Consider the following 23,079-nt stretch of genomic DNA (forward strand, 5'->3'; position numbering starts at 1 on the left):
CAATTTGTTAGTGTAAATGGGCAGCTGTCAAACCCACAAACAATAAAAAGAGGTGTGCCACAGGGCTCCATACTTGGGCTCTTCCTGTTTGTAGTGTATGTTAATGATATGCCACAGTATTTACCCTGTAAAACAGTCCTCTATGCAGACGATACAACTTTTATCAATTCAGGACAGACTCTTGAATCTGTACGAGGAAAAAATAATATAATATTTGAAAAATCAGTTCATTGGTTTAGTGCAAAATTCCTATTCATAAATGAAACAAAAACTGAGGAAATATTCTTTAATTTGAAGCTATCAAACAAAGAAAATAAGTCCGTTAAACTGCTAGGAATGATGATTGACCAGAAACTTAGCTGGGATAAACATATCACATACGTCTGTTCTAAACTTGCACGTGCTATGTTCCTACTTTATAAGCTTAGGAGTAATGTCAGCCAAAACTTACTGCTGCATTCATATTTTGCTTGTATCCACCCCCATCTTTCTTATGGTATTCTGCTCTGGGGAAATTCTCCCAGTTCAATATCAATTTTCAGATGGCAAAAAAAAGCTCTTCGATGTGTAGTGGGTTTATCTCCCAGGGATACATGCAGCGAACATTTCAAAAAACTTAACATCATGACAGTTCCTTGTTTGTACATCTATTATTGCTTACTACACATAAAAGAAAACCTAGCTCAATATCCCCTTAGGTCATCTGTCCACACCCACAATACAAGACGAAACCACACAATTGATCTGCCATACTCTAGACTGTCTAAGATACATAATAGTTATAAATATGTAGGCCTCGAACTTTAATATGCTCCCTAAAATTGTACAAACAGTATCTAAAAGTAAATTTAAGACAACATTGGGTCAATGGCTCAAAGGTAAAGCATTTTACTCAGTTGATGAATTTAAAGATTGTAATATGGCAGATTTGCTGTTTTAACATAGAGAAGGGTACCTCTGCCTGTAGTAGGACCTAAATTTGTATCAACAGCTTAGGATAATGACATAGTGTTATTAACATGTATTTGATAATGACATAGTGTCATCAACATGAACATCTGCTTAATATAAATCTGTATAATGTTTTCCTTTTTATTGTAAAATTAATAATATATAAAATTCCAAATGTGTGCTATTGTACTACACTAAATTTCACATGATTTATATATACATTGTTATGAGAATATAACCATCTTTATACTGTAATTGAACTTATTGACGAAGCCCATTGTATAAGAAAATACTGAACGGCTAATAAAGATTCTTATTCTTATTCTTATTCTTGACTCACCATAGAGCACCTTGTATATTCTGTAAAACCTGATTTGGCAGTGCTTAAACCCATGAACGTTTCAAGAACAAATGTTAAATGAAGAATTCAAAAGTGCATCTCAGCTCTCTACATATCACTCCCATAGGGACCATTAAAACAAGATTACACTAATTCAGTGTGCACAGAGGCCTTTAAGTGCTCCACATGCAATTAGAAAGGGAAGAAACCACAGTATGTGGTACACCGCTAAGTACCCTCTGCCATATACTTCACTGTGCTTTGTAGAGCATGTATGTAGATGAAGATAAAACTAATTGTTCCTTATAATGTATAATCCAGTCGTAAATTTTACTTCATACTATATACTTTCAATAAAATGTGTGGATATTATTCTGAGGCAAACGCATTTTTGGCTATCAAGAAATACTTCATTTACCTGACTGCCTTGATCAGTCTATTTCTTGATGTGTCATATGAAAAAATTAGAAGGTTTGTTACTGCAAACATACTGCCTTTACATTTCAGACACCATATCAATTATCAGTAAAAATTGTCACAAACAGTCTGAATAATCACCGCTTCCCCCCTACACACACACTTTTTGTCACTGTGTGTTCACTTGAGTTAGACAGTGTTTTAAACAGCATGTTTCTTGTAGCTGTATTTTATTGTGCACATCCTTCATTTAGAATGAGAATTTATATTTTAATGCTGGGGAAAGCTATGTCGTAATTGGATATCTGTCATTTATGAGGATAGTGTTGAGTAACAACTTTATGCTGAAGGTTTCTAGCAGCATTGAGATGATGAAGTGAAATGAAGCTTTGTTTTTTAAGGCAGAGGAACATTTTACTACGTGCCAGAAAAATATAATTAATCCGCAGCACATTTGTATTAGAGTATAAGTGTATCAAGTGATCAGAATAAGGATCAATAATGTTATTTGTTACCCTAAACTTGAATTTTTGTAGATGTGTGCTCCTTGTCTGTTTCGTCAATAATTTACTGAATATGTTAGTGGAAAGAAGTTTTTTGTAACACTAAAATATGAAATTCAGGCAGTAAAATAACATGTTATTCATTGTTTGTTGCCTCACAGTTTGTGAATAAATTTACACAGCATATAAAAATGAGTCCTTAATTTGTTTTGGGGGGGAGGGGGGGTAGAGAGAGAGAGAGAGAGAGAGAGAGAGAGAGAGAGAGAGAGAGAGAGAGAGAGAGAGAGAGAATATGATGATGCAGGTGCTTAAATTAAGATTTTTCAGTTGTGCAAACCATAAATTAATGAGTCAATTGTTATTTCAACAATTTCAGCTGCTCACTCCAGAAGTAGTGGGAAGTTCACATTATCAAAAGCTAGCTCCAAATCTGGTATGAAGGTGCTTGTAGATTCTATTCGGTCAGAAACTCCTAGGCCAAAATCTCCGCACATGAACAATGAGGAACCAATTGAACTGGCACATTATCCAGCAGCAAAGCCACCACCACCAGGTGAAAAGCCCAAAATAGAACGAGATGACTTCCCAGCACCACCATATCCTTACACAGATCCAGGTAAGTCATAAAGTACATCTTACCCTCAAAATTGTTAAAACTTTGTGATTTCTCTGAAAACGGTCTGCTCATAGGGGGAATGAGTTACAGAAGCTAAAAATGTGCTTGTTGCTTTCTGTGTGCCCTGTAGCAATTGTGTTATATTGGAGATTCAGCACATTATCTCTAATGTACCAAAGTGTGGACATGAACAGAATGGCTGAACATGAACCAAAGGGTTAGTTATCTAGTAAAGTGAACATAATTGTACATTACAGATTGCAGTAAGCAGCATTATGCATTATAGATCTTGAGTGAGAGTTGTTTCTCATGGTATCAGAGCATTTCATTACCTCGGTGGTCTGTTTCATTGTAAACTATATCTTTTTGTTACCAATTCTACAAAAACTATTTCCTTCAAAGAATTTGCTATCTTCCAAATATTTTCTACTCACTTTTAAGCCGACAACTTCTGTCTTGCTTTGTTTAGTCTTCTGATGAGTAGCTTGCAGTGTAGATAACAGAGACAGGCATACAGTCTTGGTGATTGTTAACAGAATTTGTTTGTGACTGCTTTTATGAAGTGTGCTACTTGCATCATGAATACATAGTTTTCAAAGAAAGTTGGTGGTGATGTTGTTTCAGTATAGCCTTCATGTATTTTTACAGCATAATTAAATGAGGAGAATATTTAGTCACTTTGAAAGAACGTTGCATATATTTTATCCTCCCAGAGTTGGTTACTTACATCAAATGGAAAATTCGCTTGTGAATGCTATAATGTAATGTGATAGAATGGCTGGCCAGTTCATACCTTCGGGAGATGAAATTAATAGTGCTGCCAATAGTCAGCCATCAGAGTACATGACAGTATCATTGCTTTTGCAACTGTTAGTTCCTTCTATGGTAGGGAAAAGGAGATAGGTTGGGGAAGTTTAGAAAGGAGGGGCAGGTCACTTAAGCACAGTCAAACAGAGTGCTTCCTGCCATGGTCGGCTGTTCTCAAACAAAGCTCTCATTGCTAGTGTCAGCTGCTGTGCAGTAAACATATGAGTCACAGTTATGATGACGAACTGCACAATGTTTTAACATATGAGTCACAGTTATGATGATGAACTGCACAATATTTTACAATCATTGGTTTTACTTCAACCAATGTAGGAAATGTGGAAGAAAATTGAGACAGGCTTCATGGAAAGGTGGCCATTTCCTAACTACATTGGCAGCATAGATGGGAAGCGTGTTGAAAAGGAATATTTTAAAACCAGCAACTGAAATTATTTTTGGCCCAAAAACCTTTTTCAGTTGTCCTGCCTGCAGTTGATAAGATTGCTGTTTCATGGCTGTTGATGTAGGAGCTATGACAGACACTTTGAGAGCGCAATTTTTGGAAACCATGTTTTTTCCACGAGTTCATACAAGGTAAATTTAATCTACCTCTGAAACTATCACTGTGAACAAACATGTCCTTCCCTCATGTCCTGATTGGTGATGAAGGATTTTAATTTCAATTTTATCTGCTGCCCCCTTAACCCCAATCAGCAGCCTGGGTAGGCAATTATCGATAAACAAATACTGTATGCAAGGCTGATCATGCCGTGGGAAATGCTTTCGGTATACTTGCTACGAAATGACAAGTCTTTTTAAGGTCTAGAGACGTACTAGTTGATATTGCAGAAGCTATTATGAAAGTCGCATATTGTCTGCATATTTTCCTTCAAAATGTTATAAACTACACACTTCCTGTCCAGCAGGAACAGCCTGACAACAGAAGGACTAAAATTTTTTCAAAAATGTATAGTGTGTTTCTGCTTATGATGTGAGAGACCAAAAAGTTGTGAAGTAACAATATATTCACACTTGTTTTAAATAATGTGTTTGTAGCTTAAATTATACTACAATGGTATCAACAGTTTGTGTAAGCATATTATAATTTCAACTGAACTGTATTTTATATTATAACATTTGTGTGGCGCTATACTGGTACATCTTGCAACTACTTAGACTTTAGACTTCCACCTATTTCCTTCTGTGTTGCAATCTTTTCTCTTGATCATATTTTTATAATCAACGTGTCATAGTTCATACAACAATATGAGGTCTTTTCAAAAATTCTGAAACATTCATAATTGTAATGTGTAACTGCTGGAAGTTTCATTTTTGTATGTCTGTTCGTTATGGTTTAGTGCTATATTGTGTAGAACATTGTGTTGCACAGTTTGTGAATTTAGAGATGGCAGAGTTAGAGGAGCAGCAAGTCTGCATTGAATTTTGTGTTAAACTCAAGAAAACCTTTATAAAGACACACCAAGTGATGCAGGAAGCCTACGGGGATGAGTGCTTAAGCTGTACTCAGTGTTACGAATGGTTCACATGGTTAAAAAAGGGCACGACGGGGGTTGAAGATGACCCACATTCAGGACACCATTTGACGTCTACTGATGACACTCGTGTCAGGAACGTTGTCATGAATTCATGCCTCGGGGACAAACTGTTAATTGATGGTACTATCAGGACATGTTGCTCCACTTGCAAGAAAATGTGGAAAGGAAAGGCCTGAAATGTGGCGAGACAATTCAGGGCTCTTGCATCACGATAACGCACCTGCACATTCATCCGTGGTGGTGCGTGACTATTGCACAAAAAACAAAATCACTGTGATTGAAATGGAAATGGCATTTGGAGTGGTGTATCGATTGTGGAGGAGAATATTTCAAAGGAGACCATACACGATGAGTAAAAGGTAAGCGTAGAAAAATTTTGTGGACAAAGTTACAGAATTCTTTGAACAGACCTTGTACATTTACAAGCACCAAGTCAATGAGTCTTTCATTTCTTCTGCCATCTTGCCAGCAGTTGCCTACCACCATCTCTGTAGAAAATCACAACCTACTAGCTGCCTGCCATAGGCAAGGGCAGTCTAACTCAGATGGCCCCTGCTGTTTGAATGGGATGATGCCACACCATGCATCATAGAGACTGTGGTGACTGCCTGTGCGTACTGACTACTCTCTGTTTCAAGGAACGTTTAGACCCCAGGATGAAAGGAACTCAGCTGTGGACATCTCCCCCACCTCCCACCCAGCATGATTCTAACTGATGTGTGGTGCGAGCAGTGGTCTTCACTATGGGAAGTGGGAGAGAGAATGGGACAGAAGAATGGAAAATGGGGGATCAGCACTAGGTTCTGATCAAAACCATTGGAAACATCATAAGCAGGAGTGAGAAAGTGAAAAAGGCAATGAGCAAATACCCTGAATTGCCAAAGAAACTGGTATAGGCATGCATATTCAATATGTAAACAGGCAGAATATGACACTGCACTCGGCAACGTTTACATAAGACAACAAGCATCTGGAACAGTTGTTAGATCAGTTACTGCTGCTACAATGGCAGTTTGAACGTAATGTTATAGTTGGCACACAAGCGATGGGACACAGCATCTTTGATGTAGCGATGAAGCCATTTCACGAGTGTACCATGAATATCAGGAATCTGGTAAAATATCAAATCTCTGACATTGCTACACCTGGAAAAAAATCCTGCAAGAACAGCACCAATGACAACTGAAGTGGATTGTTCAACATGACTAGTGCAACCCTTCCATAAATTGCTGTAGATTTCAATGCTGGGCCATCAGTAAGTATCAGTGTGCGGACCATTCAATGAAATGTCATCGATATGGGCTTTCAGAACTGAAGGCCCACTAATGTACCCTTGATGACTGCACAACACAAAGCTTTACACCTCTCCTTGGTCTGTCAATACCAACATTGGGCTGTTGATGACTGGAGACTGGAAACATGTGGACAAACAAGTATCATTTCAAGTTGTACCGAGCGGATGGACGTGTACGGGTATGGAGACAACCTCATGAATCCATGGACCATCCATGTCAGCAGGAGACTGTTCAAGGTGGTGGAGGCTCTGTAATGGTGTGGGGCGTTTGCAGTTGGAGTGATATGGGACCCCTGATACATCTAGATACAACCCTCACAGGTGTGATATATGTAAGCATCCTGTCTGATCACCTGTGTCCATTCAAGGCCGTTCTGCATTCTGACAGACTTGGGCAAGTCCAGCAGGACAACATGACACCCCACATGTTCAGAATTGCTGCAGAATGGCTACACGAACACTCCTCTGAGTTTAAACAATTCTGTTGGCCATCAAAATCCCCAGACATGCTCGCTATTGAGCACACCTGGAATGCCTTAAAACATGCTCTTCAGAATGCGTGCTCATGGGGCTCGTACACGGTATTAGGCATTTTTTTGGCTCTTCAGTGTATATTGGTGATGGGGCTCGAAATGGATAGAATCAAAGAAAAGTTACGAAGAGTTTTAGAATTAGAGCAGCCTGAAATCAATGAGAGATCCAGTAAGAATGTTGTAATTGGAGCAGGGTGTCTGGGCAATTATGGTAAATATTTGTGTTACTTTTGCTTCTACAGGTTAGAGAGGAGATATTGAAATGGTAGGCAGCTGGTACCGTGATGGGAAGCGTGTTTGAGAAAATAGAAGAGCAAGGGGATCAGGGGCAGAGTAAAAGATAACCTGTTTGAAGGGAGTCTAATTTGCAAAAATATGTACAGAGCAGAAAAATTCTTCAGTGAAAAATAAACAGTGCTCACCAAGCTTACCAAGGCTTTTATAAGTGTGAAATATGCTCATTACTTGAGAGCGTAATTGCCTCTGCATTGTCTCATCTTCCTGACATACCCTACAGTGTGCCTAATTGAGCACAAAGAAGCAATCCTCATGTAAAATATTATGTCTGTAGTCTTGAACAATGTAACTGTATTCCTTATTAGGGTGTTAACAACTCCTGATGCTGGTCCTCTCAGATCTTAACTTGCACCCCGTGTACAAGAAAGAAGGGAAAAGCTGATACTGTATACAAGATGACAGATTCAGTATTGTAAGGAGAAATCTTAAAATCCACGTCTGGGTGTCCTGATATAGAATTTCGCTGAAGCAGTTCAGGCAGGTGCCATATAGGTTCCTTCATTAAGGCCTTGGTCAATTACCTTCCCCACCTGTACCCAAAATGAGAATGTCTTCTGACTGACAATATTGAAGAAACATTAAATGTTAACTTGCCTTCTCCTTATTGTCAAGACTACCAAAATTTTCCAGTCCTTGTTTTACATTGTTGCATTCTGCACTTCTTCCTATTGTTGTTTTTTAATTGTGTGTTATCCTCTTTCTTATGCCTCCTTTACCACCAAAATGTTCCTCCCCAAAACAAAAATAATGGCTAGTACTTCTTTGACTTGCATACTCCTCTGGAAGTTGGAATTTTCCTCAAACTCACTTCAGCGAAGACTGCCAGTCAGGCAACAAGAGTGGGGAATATTAAATGGTAACAGTGTAGCAACAGTCGTCCCAAAATCATGTGTGTTGACCACAGTCTACATTTTCTCTTAAAGATAAGTGCTGTTCTTTTCTTTCTCCTTTACTTCTGCTACTTTTATTATTTCTAGAATTGACAATACACAACTTTCTATCTTTCATGTTTTTCTGTTTTTTGTTTCCTTAGAACGGAGACGACGATGGTCAGACACATATAAAGGTGTACCTGTATCTGATGATGAAGATGAAGTTGACGGAAAAGAAAAGGATGATGGTGAGAAAAAACCTGAAGACCCTAAATTGAAGGTACTACTGGTCATATTTTCCTTGTATTCAGTCATATTATAGCTCTGCAGTTAACTTTTGCTTGCTCTATTTTTCAAAATTACTTGAAGTAACACGTTGTTATTAGTGAAACATTTTGTCATCTTATTCCTTGCATTTTGATCCTATTGGGTGCTTTGCTACAACCTGTTGCTTCCTACCATCTGCCACTGTCCTCATGTCTTCATACTGCCTACTTGGAGATAGGAATATATATCACAAGTATAGATCAAACAATGGAAAATCCAGGATGAATTAATGACAATATTATGAAAAGGGTAGATTGCTACTCACCGTATAGCTGAGATGTCGAGTCACAGATAGGCATGACAAAAAAGACTGTCAAACAAGTAAGCTTTTGGCCAAAAAGAGTCTTCATCAGAACTAGATGACACACACACACACACACACACACACACACACACACACACACACACAGAGAGAGAGAGAGAGAGAGAGAGAGAGAGAGAGAGAGAGAGAGAGAGAGAGAGAGAGACCACAGTCTCTGGCCGCCAAGGCCGAAAGCTTGAGGGAACTAAGCCATTTAGTGTCTACTCTAGACAGTAGCTCAGAATGGAGGAGAGCAATCTTTTTTGGTTGTGGCTTCAAGAACCCTCAGTCTCACAAGTCAATCCCTTCAAAGGGATTTGATTTGCAAGGTGGCTTTGCTGACAATGCTTTGGCCTACTCTGGCATGAACCAGTTGATTGTTGTCACATCAGCTGATAGGAAACACTTAAAATTTAAATTAAAAAAATAATTTATTTGGGGCCTGGGGGCACATTCTTCATGATGCCAGTAGCAAGGTACAGAAACAGCATGCTGTCACAAAAGACCTTGGCAAATTTTACAGACTGTCAAGAGCTCAGATGATGAACAAGGAGATGAATGACTCTGTGGTGCTATTGTAAAATTGACAGGGAAAAGATTGGATTCAGCTACAGCTTTGACTTTTGCAAAATATAGGAGACCATACTTTTGGGACTGCCCTTGTAGTAAGATGACCTGCACATACCTATACCTGCCTGCTAGCTGCCACCATTCAGCACAGAGGCAGACTATGCTAATACCTTGGTACGTTGGGCTTGCATCATCAGTGAAAGAGCTTCCCAGCTGAGCTACAACTCCAGAGGGAAGTGTTCTGCAAAGGAATGGTACAGAGAAGAACAGACGAGAAGGACATTAACAAAAAGAAAAGATTCAGTAAACTGGGAAGAGAAGGAAGGAGACAAGACGGTCCGCTCTTAGCCAAAATGTGAGGCTGCTTGGAAAAAGCAGCACTAACACCATCTTCCGACCAACTACTAAAATGAAAGAATTCCTTGGCTCTGTAACAAGATGCACCAAAACTTAATATTCCAGAAATATACAGCATCTCTTGTAAATGTGCCAGCCAATATATAAGGCACTTGCAGTGCTGTATGTAGAAGCTGTGCAAGAAGCACATGAAGTTATATGACCAGGCGCAGGGACACAAAGTGTAGCATGAACAAACATCACACTTTTGATTTTGAGAATAAAAAGTTGCTTTGTCAAGCAACTGGCTGTTGGGACAACATTATAAAGGAACCTATAAAAACATAGGTCCATCAGAATACTGTCAATAAGGACGAAAGTAACAAACTTAGTTCAGCACAAAATCCTGTGTTAACAATAATACAAGAGTGGTTTGATAAGTCGTAAAATTCCAAGAGAGAATGGAATATTTTTGTTGTGTCTTTGTAGTTGGTAAGCTGGATTGCTGTATAAAGAATTTCAACAGTGTACAGTGTACAGTTCATTGTTGTCAACAGTCTGAATTGTTCAGTTTGATGACTGCAATTGAAAATGGAGAACATTGTTTCTTGCTGTTACTAAACATTGTCATTTGAAGGGTTGGACTGCTGCTCAGATCAAAAGAAAATAGGATGAAGTTCATGTGGACTCTGCACCATCGTGAAAAGACAATTCTCTTTTGGATTCATGAATTTAAACACAGTCGGACAAACACTGAAGGCAGAGTGTGTCCCGGACATCCAGTTGAGATCACCACGTAAGAAACCATTGACAAAATCAGAGATAGGGTAAGTCGAGATTGTCAAATAAAAATTCGTGATATTGCTGAGACTGTAGGCATCTCAACTGAGTGAGTGTGTAAGATCATGCTCAGAGAATTAGCTGTGAATAAGCTGTGTATGAGACGGGTGTTGCGATTGCTCACAGATGACCAAAAGTGCATCCAACAAAACATTTCAACACAATGTTTGGTTATGTTTAATTGTAATCAACAATCTTGCTGTGCCAATTAGTGACTGTTGATGAAATCTTGGATCCATCATTAACAAACCAAAGCAAACAGGCAGTCTGAACAATGGACAAAGGCTGGTGAAAGTACACCAAAGAAGACGAAGATAATTTTGTCAATTGGTAACAATTTTTTGGAGTCCCAAGGTATAATTCTCACAGATTACTTGGAAAAAGACAGAATGATAACTGGGCCTTATTATGCTTCATTGTTGGGTAATTTGAAACTTGCATTGTCTGAAAAAGACCAAGGGTGGCATGCAAAAACAAAAGTGCTCTTTCAGCAGGATAATGCACCATCCCAAGCATCAGTGATAACAATGGCGAAAGTGCACAATTTGGGCCTTGGATTTGTTCTTCATTCATGCTATTTGCTAGACTTGTTAGCCCCAAGTGATTTCTTCCTATTCCGCAGCATTAAACTTTGGTTTGCTGGGAAGAAATTTTCATCAGATGAGGCAGTGATAGTTGCAATCAATGCATATTTTGTAGAGTTTGATGGAACCTATTTTTCCATTAGATTGAAAAAGCTGGAGGATCACTAGACCAAGGGTATATCCGTCAAAGGAGACTGTCGAGAAGTAAGGGGAGGTGTTTGCAAAACAAATATTTCTCCTTGCTGTTTTACCAGGCTTATCAAACCAGCCTCGTATGATGAGTGTGCACCCAGCACTGTCTGGCATACCGATGTATACCGAATAGGCATACAGATGTATAAGGAATGCTCATGCAGAGATTTGAGTACAAACTTTGTCCGACCTGTCACTCCCACTACTGCATTGCCAACCCCTCCTGACTACACTGGATCCAGTCTATGCAATCAGGTGGAGGGTATAATGTCTCAACTGAAACATGATAAAGTTGTAATAGTCCTTGCTGTTACCTAGTGCACCTGACCATTGCCATCAAGGAAAATAATGTTGAAGAACTTAGCAGATGTATGTACGAATTATGTCAACGTAATCCCAATTAGTGTTGTGGTGCATATATTTGTGATAGCGCTAGGGATCCAATAAAACACGAAGTTCTTCTAAGAGACATTCCATAAAGTGGCTGTTGGCTGTGACAAGAAGTTGACCGTAGCACAGTACATAAGATGTATATTACAGTTAAAGCAGTGTAGACACATCATTCACTATACACATAATCTGTATACTATAGCCTTTATAATAAGGTTACACTCTTTCTTCGTATGTTCGATCACAGAGGTGCAGTGTGATTGAACTTGTGAAATATTCTTCACACCCAAAACTGTATTGTGTCAAATTGACCTGAAAAAAAATCTTCTGTTCTTTATATTTTTTCATAATTAGCACTTAAGAGACTGCCTTCACCTGCCTTGATAATAGAGGATATATCCCTATTTGTAGATTAAAAAAAAGGATCATCAAATTTTAGTGTGCTTGCACTACTATATTAAGAATAATGCCTCTTTATATCTTAATTCATGATTAGAAAGACATAACAATTCATTAATTTCAATAAAGTAAAGAAAAACTTAAGATCTATAAATAACTTTTTTTGGATTAAACTTTAATCATATCGACATATTGAATTTCTTCATATTTTAACATTACCACTTCATTTTTTCTTGACCAAATACATAGCTCTTTCTAAATGTCTGCTAGAAACTGAAGACTAAACACAGTCCTCGAAGCACACTTAATATTACAATAATTTTGATGTTGAGTTCAAAATTTACACTGTCTCTGGTGCTGCTCCCAGTTGGTGCTGCCCGTGCCTTTGTTTGTTTCATAATATTACTCATTGAACATCGTTCCATTGTGTGGAAAAAGTTTTCTCAGCATCCGTTGCCAAAACATATTAGGTCTATAACTTTGCTTCTGCAGCTTTGCAATAGATGGCAGCAGAGCCAAGTGGTGGTGCAGATGGTAGGCTATAAGTGTCATCAGTAAGCTCAGGCATTTGTAAACAGAACATCATTAAAATATTAGTCAATTTGTGATTGCACTATAAAGTCATTCTTGAGTAAATATGTCGTCGTATGAGCCCAGTTGTAGTAATTTGTGGGAAGTTTAAATTTTCTGCTTTAACTTGAATAAATCTGCAGCTGAGGCTTATAAAATGCTAGGTAAGACCTATGGCGAGGCACCGGTTAGTGAAAGAAAGTGTAGATAATGGTTTCAATGCTTAAAGAATCGTGATTTTGGCATGGGTGACGGGCATGGCAGTGGAAGACAGAAGGTTTTCACAGCTACTAAAACTGATAGAAACAACCACAGACGTTCATTATTAAGAGCAGTTGAGCACTGAAAGACAAACAGCCACAATACAGCACTAGAAATGGAAAAGATGATTCGCAACAGGTCAAAGCTCGATCTCATGTCACAAAACTAGTCAGAACATACTTGTAAACATTGAATTGAGAAGTCCTACCCCTACCCGTCATATTCTCTAGACATTGCTCCCTCTGACTACCATCTTTTTAGACTGACGGTACTGAGCCTGGATGACCAGCACTTCCAGTCATGAACAAGTGCAAAATTTGATTGATTTCTCGATCTCCACAAGAGACACCCAGTTTTTCTGCTGTGGGATTTTTATATTGCCTAAAAGCTGGGAGAAAGTAGTGGCAAGCAATGGCTCATAAATTTCTACGAGTTCTCCACAATAAAGCCTCGAACTTTAAAAAAAAAAGTGGTGGAAGTGAAGGTGTAGACCTAATAGTTACATGCAAATAAAAAGAAAAGAAATATTTTAAATGACTTCTCAACCCATCTTTTACTATTATTTAATATAACTTTACTTTGCATGATCTTTAGTATATATTTAAGATGTTTCAAGACATCTGTTCAAAACTTGTTCAGAGTCGTGACAAAATGTACTGGAGGAAAGTTAGAAAAAATTGTTGTGTCTCCATATAAATGTGTTATATCATCTCAGGACAAAGTATGCCCAGATGAAGGGGCACATCACCTTGGAACATCCATAATATCTCAACACTTTGCCAGAAAATGAGGAGTATGACACTTGTTAAAACACCATGGTGTTTTAAGATCTTCACTTGGTTGGAGAGAAAAGAAGTTAGAACCTTGGTAAAAGTATAAATTAAAAGATAAACAAACCTGAAAAACTGCTAAAATCGCTCAACACTGGTGACGCTACTGGAGCTAACAGCGTACCTGTAGGAGCCTATGTAGATTATGCAACAATACATTTAAAGCAGTTGGATAATGTACAGGTCATTCCCATTTTCAAAGTCGTTCATGGACAGACAGACATCTACAATTATACTCCACAACTGCCACACTGTCGCACAGTTGAAATAAATTTGTGACCATTCATGCAGCTGTTCTGCGTATAAATTCACTATCCATAGTTTTATTTGGTATGGGTACCACACGCTTGCATAGTACTCCTGAATGGATCACATGAGTATTTTGTAATCCGTCTCCTTTATAGGCTTATTCCATTTTCCTTGTATCCTACCAACAAAATGAAGTCTGCCACCTGCATTACGTGCTGCGCCTGTGTGATCATTCCATCCAAAACATGACAGCAAACATTCCAACCCATTTGCATGGGATAGGCCTGAAGTTGCTCCTACATCTGTCAATAATTATTGAGTCGAGATAACGTACTGCATCCTCTCTGCAAGATATCTTCATTCTTATCATAAATTTCACTTGATACCTCCATATGAACATACCTTCAGTCATGAGCCTGTGTGCGCTTCTAAGACAAATGCTTTACAGGATACAAGGAATGCTGCATCTATGTGACTCCCATGGCCTATGGCTTTCATAATGCTGTGAGAAAAACACGAGTTGGGTTTTACATAATCGGTGTTGTCGACATCCATGCTGGTTAACATGGAGCAGATACTTCTGTTTGAGATACCTCATCATGTTTAAGTGTAGAATATGCTCTAAAATTCTACAAACAATGGATGACAAGGATATATCATGGTAGTTTTTTAAATCATTTCTGCTAGTTTCCTGTAGGCATGCATGACCTGTACTTTCTTCCAGCTGCTGGGCACAGTTTTTTGGCTGAGAGATCTGTTACAATATAATTAAAAGACGGGCCCACTCAGCCACAAATTCTACATAGAAACTGACAGGGATTCAGTTGTCCTTCATTTGACATCACTCTGTCTGTAGCCCTACACTTTGTCTTACACCTACTATACAATAGTCTGTGTTTCTTTGTAAATTTCTTTACAGTGACACTATACTGTGGAGGGGTGCCTCCATCATCTGCGTGGTCAGCTATTCTTTTAAACTAAGAACACAGTTCTCCCACATGCCTGTGTCCACAGCTAAATGCTTAAGTTCATCATTGAGATATGACATTACTGCCTGTTTATTTAGTTTGCAGAATGTATAACACTTTTTATTTGCTGTAGTTCTCCTTTGTACTTTGGTAATCTTTGTTGTCCTAGCTGCATCATATTCACTGACACCAGTTTCAGTGTGGACATCCTGGAAGAAGTCAGAGCTATTTGTTTACATTACATCTAATATATTTTAATTATGAGTGGGCTCTCGATACTTCCCTGGTATTTTTGAGAGAGGGCATTTAGCATAGTTTTCCTGGATGTCTTGCCATGTCTGTCACTTACAGAACTGTAAATTATACTAATCGATCGTTGGATGATGAAAGTTTTCTCCAATATTGACAGTATGATAGGGGATAATACAGGCTAGTAAACTTAATTTATCTCTGAATTTTTAGTTTACATCTGGGAATGAGTCCGGTGGTTGATAGAAAGATGCAGTTAAAAGTTTCTGCCCAGTCCTGATACTGAGTGTAGCCCAAAGAATCTTGCATTCAGCATCGGTTTTGATCTCAGTGGGTTTAAGTTTGTTGCCTACTGCAACAGATACACCATGTCCATTTCCCATTTTCCTTTACTTTCAATATACACTTACCTTTTCTTGAAAAATATAACTGCTTCAACATCAGGTTTTAATCAGTTTCCTATACATAGTATTAAGTGAGCTTCAGTGCTTTTTAGGAGTGCTCCAAACCCTGGCACTTTGTTGCAGATGTTTAAGCAGTTGCTGACCAAGCATTTAATAACTCACTGGAAATAGGGGGGGGGGGGGTCACATTACTTAGAATCTTATAAAGGTACTTCTAGGTCTCCAATAGCAGTAGTTATTTTGACTGGATGGAGAATCGGACAACAGGCACCATTTGTTCTAGCATGTCACAATCTGCAATGGGTTTCACCCTGTCCCTTCAGTGCCTGCTAGAAAAGTCTCTTCAGTGTTTTGAATGAGACTTTTATGTGTGCTCACTGTAGGCACATTGTGATCCTTCCCATTCCTTGCTGCCATTTCATTTTTCACTGTAGGCACATCGTGATCCTTCCCATCCCTTACTGCCATTATTCAGCAAAACTTTTAACTGCTGATAAGTAGTAGACCTCTACCCTTTTGCATTTGCCTCCACATGACACAGGATATATCAGATTTCCTAATAAGTGAAGTGTCTCATTGGTTTAGTTTGATTTTCAGTGGAAGACAGAACCTTGTACTTGTTAGCTGAGGTTAGGAGATTGGTGCAATAGTCTGACTTATCTCTGTATAGGGCCCTTATACCTACCATTGACAAGCCACTCACTATAATTGGACAAGTGGTGATGGCTCCAGTACTTCCTGTAGAGTAGACAGTTCCACTGGAAAGTCTAGTAATTGAGGTAGTTTTGGTATTTCTGGTACATGTCTCTCTGTATCCCCAAAAACACACACATTCACAGCAAACTTCCAATCACATGACAGTAGTATGTTCTATATTCCCAGTTGCTTACAAACATCAACTAACCCATCCCTTCACAAGAATGGTGTTCACAGTTGGGCTGCATTGTGGCTGGTGCAATTTTTTACAGAGCAGTAAACAAATAACTGTAATCCGATCTTATTGATTGATTCTCTTTTAATTTCTGGATCTGTTACACTACATATATTAAGAATTCCCTTCAGGGACTGAAGTGGTTATCACCTAACAAACACCTAACAGAGAGATATCTGTCATGACAGCAGAAAAATCTGGGGTAAAAGTTTTTCATTCTCTGAAAGTATTGGGTGGGAGATTCATTTAATAAACTTTAAAATAGCAAAAAATTAGAATAAATGAAAACATTATACACTCATATTGAAAGCGAAAACTGAGTGTCACACTTACTGCCAGATTAAAACTGTGTGCCAGACGGGGATTAAAACCTGAGACATTTGCCTTTCATGGGCAATTTCTTTGCCAGTTGAGCTACCCAAGCACATCTCCATAATTCCAAACCCACCCTCTCACAGCTTTACTTCCACCAGTACCTCATCTGCTATCTTCCAAACTTAACAAATGTTCTCCCACAAAAGTTGCAAGGCCAGGACTTCTGGAAGAAAGGATATTGCAGTTACATGGGTTATCCACAGCAACATCCCCCGACTATGGTTAAGCCATGTCTCTGCAATACCATTTCCTCTAGGTGTGCTAATAATGAAAGTTCTTCTGGGGGAACTTCAGTGAAGTTTGGAAGGAGCAGATGAAGTACTCACAGAAATACAGCTGTGAGGCTGGGTCGTGAGTCGCGCAAGGGAAGTGCAGTTAGTAGAGCAGTTGCCTATGAAAGGTAAAGGTCACCAGTTCGAGTACCAGTCTGGCACACACTTTTAATCTGCCAGGAAGTGTCACATCTGTGCACACTCCGTTGCAAAGTAACAAAATTAATTCTAAATGGAACACTGTGTGATAGCTGTAATATACATAATAGTAAGTGTAATTCACAAATGCTGATTTACTAAAAATCTGTTACCCATGTATCGATATATATTGAAATTTGGAGTGACTGATTTTTTGAAAATGAATACTACTGAAATGTATAATACAACTAATGCTACAGCATGAAATACATTTTTGGTGGCATTCAACATTAAAAAATACACAGTACATCACAACACGCACTAGGGAAAGTATATCCCAATAAAACAAAGAAAACTGTGGAGCAATACATAGCATGTCTTCCATATGAGGCGAGTAACAATGTTGTACTGGATTATTGGCCTATATTATGTATGACAGTCCGTTGCAGAATTATGGAACGCTTTTCATGCTTGTGAATTATGACTGTTTTGGAGCTCTGAGATACGGGATAAATTTGTAATTACACTCAGCATCTTGTAAGAAAAAACACACAACACATAATTTCAAAAAGACGGTTGAGAGAATTATACGATGTGAAAGTAACTTTGTGAATACCTCAAGGGTGTATTACAGTGCTGTTACTGTTTGCAGTACACATAAATTATATTGTGGATAACACTGGAAGTCATGCAAGACTTTCTGCACATGATGATGATGTACACAGGGAACTACCAATGACAGAAAACTCGGCAGAGGACTGACACTCTTTGTGAGGACTGGTAATTAAACTCTAGCATAAACACCGAGCGAGGTGGCGCAGTGGTTAGCACACTGGACTCGCATTCGTGAGGACGACGGTTCAATCCCGTCTCCGGCCATCCTGATTTAGGTTTTCCGTGATTTCCCTAAATCGTTTCAGGCAAATGCCGGGATGGACCCTTTGAAAGGGCACGGCCGATTTCCTTCCCAATCCTTCCCTAACCCGAGCTTGCGCTCCGTGTCTAATGACCTCGTTGTCGACGGGACGTTAAACACTAACCACCACCATCTAGCATAAACAAATGTAACTATTGTGCTTAAAGTGTTAGAAAGGGCAGCTGTTATTCAGTTAAGTGTTTGGCAGACAATCACTGGAATCAGTAACAAATGTGAAATATGTAGGAATATACACCCAGAGTAATCCAAGTAGGAGTGACTACTTAAAAACAGCTATAGGAAAAGCAGATGCCAGCCAAGTTGGTGGAATGTTAAGGAAGATTCTTAAATACTGCTTGTCTGTCTACGGTGCTTACCAAATAGGGTTAATAGAGATGATTCAAAGCACTAAATATCATGCAGACACTCATCAGATGCCAGTGGTACACAGAGAGAGAGAGAGAGAGAGAGAGAGAGAGAGAGAGAGAGAGAAAGTGCATCACAGGGAGAGAGATATTATTGCACTTCCAAGAAGAGTGAAGCATCTTTTTACTTCCTCTTACATGTATCACACAAAGTGGCCATTATAGTGAAATCAGAGGTTTATCAATTGTCGATCTTCCTGCACAACATTTGCAGATGATGTGGGAAAATTATCCTCCTTCACGCACTGTAAAATCACTTGCAAAGTATAGATGTTGAGGTTGTTAACTAGCCTGACCACTGTATTTCAGTTTTTCTTGGCACCTGCAGTTTTAGTTCTCATCTGCCCTGGTCATCAATAGTTACCACCATTCTTCATGCTATGTTTATCTGCCTACTTCTTGTGGTAGTCATTTTTCACTTATTTCTTTTATAATGTTTTCCATGTATGTCAGCATTTTATTCCTTGTGTCGTCTAATTTTTTAAACTTTCTCTATAGCAGCATATTTCAAATAGCTCTGATAACTTTGTTCAGGTGTTCTTGCATCTTTAGCACCTTCATGTTTCCTACCCACACCATATGCAGGGTGTTACAAAAAGGTACGGCCAAACTTTCAGGAAACTTTCAGGAAACATTCCTCACACACAAATAAAGAAAAGATGTTATGTGGACATGTATCTGGAAACACTTAATTTCTATGTTAGAGCTCATTTTAGTTTCATCAGTATGTACTGTACTTCCTCGATTCACCGCCAGTTGGCCCAGTTGAAGGAAGGTAATGTTGACTTCGGTGCTTGTGTTGACATGTGTCTCATTGCTCTACAGAACTAGCATCAAGCACATCAGTACGTAGCATCAACAGGTTAGTGTTCATCACAAACATGGTTTTGCAGTCAGTGCAATGTTTACAAATGCGGAGTTGGCAGATGCCCATTTGATGTATGGATTAGCATGGGGCAATAGACGTGGCGCGGTACGTTTGTATCGAGACAGATTTCCAGAACGAAGGTGTCCCGACAGGAAGACGTTCGAAGCAATTGATTGGCGTCTTAGGGAGCACGGAACATTCCAGCCTATGACTCTCGACTGGGGAAGACCTAGAACGACGAGGACACCTGCAATGGACGAGGTAATTCTTCGTGCAGCTGACGATAACCCTAATGTCAGCGTCAGAGAAGTTGCTGCTGTACAAGGTAACATTGACCACGCCACTGTATGGAGAGTGCAACGGGAGAACCAGTTGTTTCCGTACCATGTACAGCGTGTGCAGGCCCTATCAGCAGCTGATTGGCCTCCACGGGTACACTTTTGTGAATGGTTCATCCAACAATGTGTCAATCCTCATTTCAGTGCAAATGTTCTCTTTACGGATGAGGCTTCATTCCAACGTGATCAAATTGTAAATTTTCGCAATCAACATGTGTGGGCTGACGAGAATCCGCACGCAATTGTGCAATCACGTCATCAACACAGATTTTTTGTGAACGTTTGGGCAGGCATTGTTGGTGATGTCTTGATTGGGCCCCATGTTCTTCCACCTACGATCAATGGAGCACGTTATCATGATTTCATACGGGATACTCTACCTGTGCTGCTAGAACATGTGCCTTTACAAGTACGACACAACATGTGGTTCATGCACAATGGAGCTCCTGTACATTTCAGTTGAAGTGTTGGTACGCTTCTCAACAATAGATTCGGTGACTGATGGATTGGTAGAGGCGGAACAATTCCATGGTCTCCATGCTCTCCTGACCTCAACCCTCTTGACTTTAATTTATGGGGGCATTTGAAAGCTCTTGTCTACGCAATCCCGGTACCAAATGTAGAGACTCTACGTGCTCATATCGTGGACGGCTGTGATACAATACGCCATTCTCCAGGGCTGCATCAGGGATTCCATGCGACGGAGGGTGGATGCATGTATCCTCGCTAACGGAGGACATTTTGAACATTTCCTGTAACAAAGACACGCTGGTACATTCTGTTGCTGTGTGTTTCCATTCCATGATTAATGTGATTTGAAGAGCGGTAATAAAATGAGCTCTAACATGGAAAGTGTTTCCGGACACATGTCCACATATCATATTTTCTTTCTTTGTGTGTGAGGAATGTTTCCTGAAAGTTTGGCCGTACTATTTTGTAACACCCTGTATGTCCAAGGTGCAAAACATCAATACCCTCTTCTTAATTCCAAGAACATTTAGGCATCATGAGATTTATTTTGATGGAGAAATTGTTCTTAATCTGCATGTCACTTCATTTGTGTAATTTTATTTTTTAGATAACCAAACTCATGCATAGCTAATACTGTATTGCACTTAATTCTGATGTGTAATTGTTTATATTCTTGGGATTAGTTTTGTCTTTGTTTCATGTATTATTATGTGAAATTCTGTCATAATGAGGAGACTACCCGGCTATAAGATTTGTTATTTTTTGTGTTACTATATGTAAAGTGGAGAACTTGAATATCAATGTATCGAGGCATGTTGATGCAACTCTCAAAAATTCTTGAGAAAATAGACTTTGAAGTTTACAGAGAAATTTCAATTTACTAAAATTGGATGATTTTCATGGAGGTCTGCATGGTTCTGTCTCTCTCTCTCTCTCTCTCTCTCTCTCTCTCCTATCCAATGTGATTACATACATCATCTAAATGAAGGGGTCGGAGAGAGATATTCACTCTATGACGTTCTTAACAGTGCCCTCCTCATCTTGGATTGAAGAAGTTCCATCTTTCTCCAACAGGAGGCAGATGATGACATGGTGTAGTTCTGTACTCCGCCACCTGGTGTCTTTTTCACAAGATACATAGTCACAAGCCACATCAAAATGACTGAATGCTTACGTACATCTGAAGGTGCTTCACACATTCTAGGTGTATATGGCAGTGATAGTAATGTAAATGAGGATTTTGATCCCTTTAACAGTGATGGTGATGAGTCTTGGTGTCCATCAAGCAACAGTACTAGCTCAGATGGTGTTTCGGTAACTATACAAAAATATTTTTTACTGGTGATCATTGTTCAGGGGCTTGAGACTTTGTTTCTCGTAACATTGCTCTCACAGTTAATCATCATCTATTGTGTTAATGAGAAACCTTTAGAGCCTAATTTTAATGACCACTGATTGCGGTAATAATATAGTTTTCATGGCTACAAACATGTAAGAATATTTTTTATTATCAATGCCATTTCAGTGGCATATAATGATGTGTGTGGCTTGTGACTATATCTCACGCAAGTTCTGTGACTATTTTTCTATTCATATTACAGCTTGAAATAAGTATAGCAAATGAAGTGTCATCCCAGAAACCAAGCTCTTGAAGAAAAAGAAAGCGTAATATTGATGAGTGGAAAAAAATTAAGGCCAAACCTGGACGTAACATGGGTCGGCAGTAGGTGTCTTCTAAAACCAACAAGACTGTTCAGGCAGCATCTTTGGGAAGTCCCTGTAGTTGTTCAAATAAGTGCTATGCGAAACTACTTGGAGAAGAAGAAAATATTTTCCACTCATTATGGAACATAAAATGCCCTTAATACTTACCTGATGTGTTGTATGAAAGTGGTACAAAAAAAGCGAAGGTTCATTTCACTTTTTTTGAAAACACGAATAGACCAATTGTCATGAATTTACGTTACCTTGTTCTGCTTCACATTTCTTTCTTTCACAACTATCCAAAAAGGACTACAAAGCAAATTTCATCTAGAGCTGTGACATTTTCATACATTGTGAAAGTAAATGGAATGGAAGTCATGATTTGCAAGTAAGTTTTCCTCAGGGTTCATGGCTTACAGAACCACACAACAAGAGTGAGGAATCTGCAACAGCAAATGAAGTTAGGTCGCTCAGTTCCAAAAGAAGATTTTTGTGTCTGAAGCCTATGTTAAATTCAAACTGCTGAAAAAAGCGATACCTGTTTAACATGTGATGCCTTTCTAACACCAACAAGTAACCCAGAATCTGGCTAAAGAGAATGTGAAAGAGCACCATGTAGTAGCAATGGTCAGGCAACAAACGTTTCCCACACCAAAACTAACAGTTAGCCCGGCATTCTACAAGAGAAAAATATTGGCGTAAAACTATGGTATCCACGATTGTGGGTCAAATGAGAGTACGTGTTTCAGTGGAGTGAGAAGGACTGAGGAATGGTTCAGATGAAGTTGGGAACTCTCTATCAAAATACTTGGAGATAACTAACACTCAAACCAAAAATCTCCACATAATCACAGGTAACTGTAAGGGTCAGGCAAAGAATTGGCTTCTTATTGTCCTGGAAAGGACTCTCATTACCACCAAAAGATTTGAATCTGTGCAGCATTATTTCACCATGGTAGGTCAAGCTAGACTTCCTTGCGATCGT

The 23,079-nt window shown here is 39.0% G+C and overlaps 1 protein-coding gene across 6 annotated transcripts in view; it reads left to right on the forward strand.

Moving 5' to 3' along the window:
* LOC126175901 (actin-binding LIM protein 2) overlaps window positions 1–23,079 on the forward strand; it is a 328,131-nt gene that overhangs the window by 248,580 nt on the left and 56,472 nt on the right. For all 6 annotated transcript variants that reach the window (XM_049922962.1, XM_049922960.1, XM_049922964.1 and 3 more), the window contains 2 exons: window positions 2,588–2,827; window positions 8,348–8,466. In XM_049922962.1, coding sequence (XP_049778919.1) covers window positions 2,588–2,827; window positions 8,348–8,466 — 359 coding nt within the window. The remainder of the gene's footprint in view (window positions 1–2,587; window positions 2,828–8,347; window positions 8,467–23,079) is intronic.

Source organism: Schistocerca cancellata, chromosome 3 (assembly GCF_023864275.1).
Source record: "Schistocerca cancellata isolate TAMUIC-IGC-003103 chromosome 3, iqSchCanc2.1, whole genome shotgun sequence".
NCBI lineage: Eukaryota > Metazoa > Arthropoda > Insecta > Orthoptera > Acrididae > Schistocerca > Schistocerca cancellata.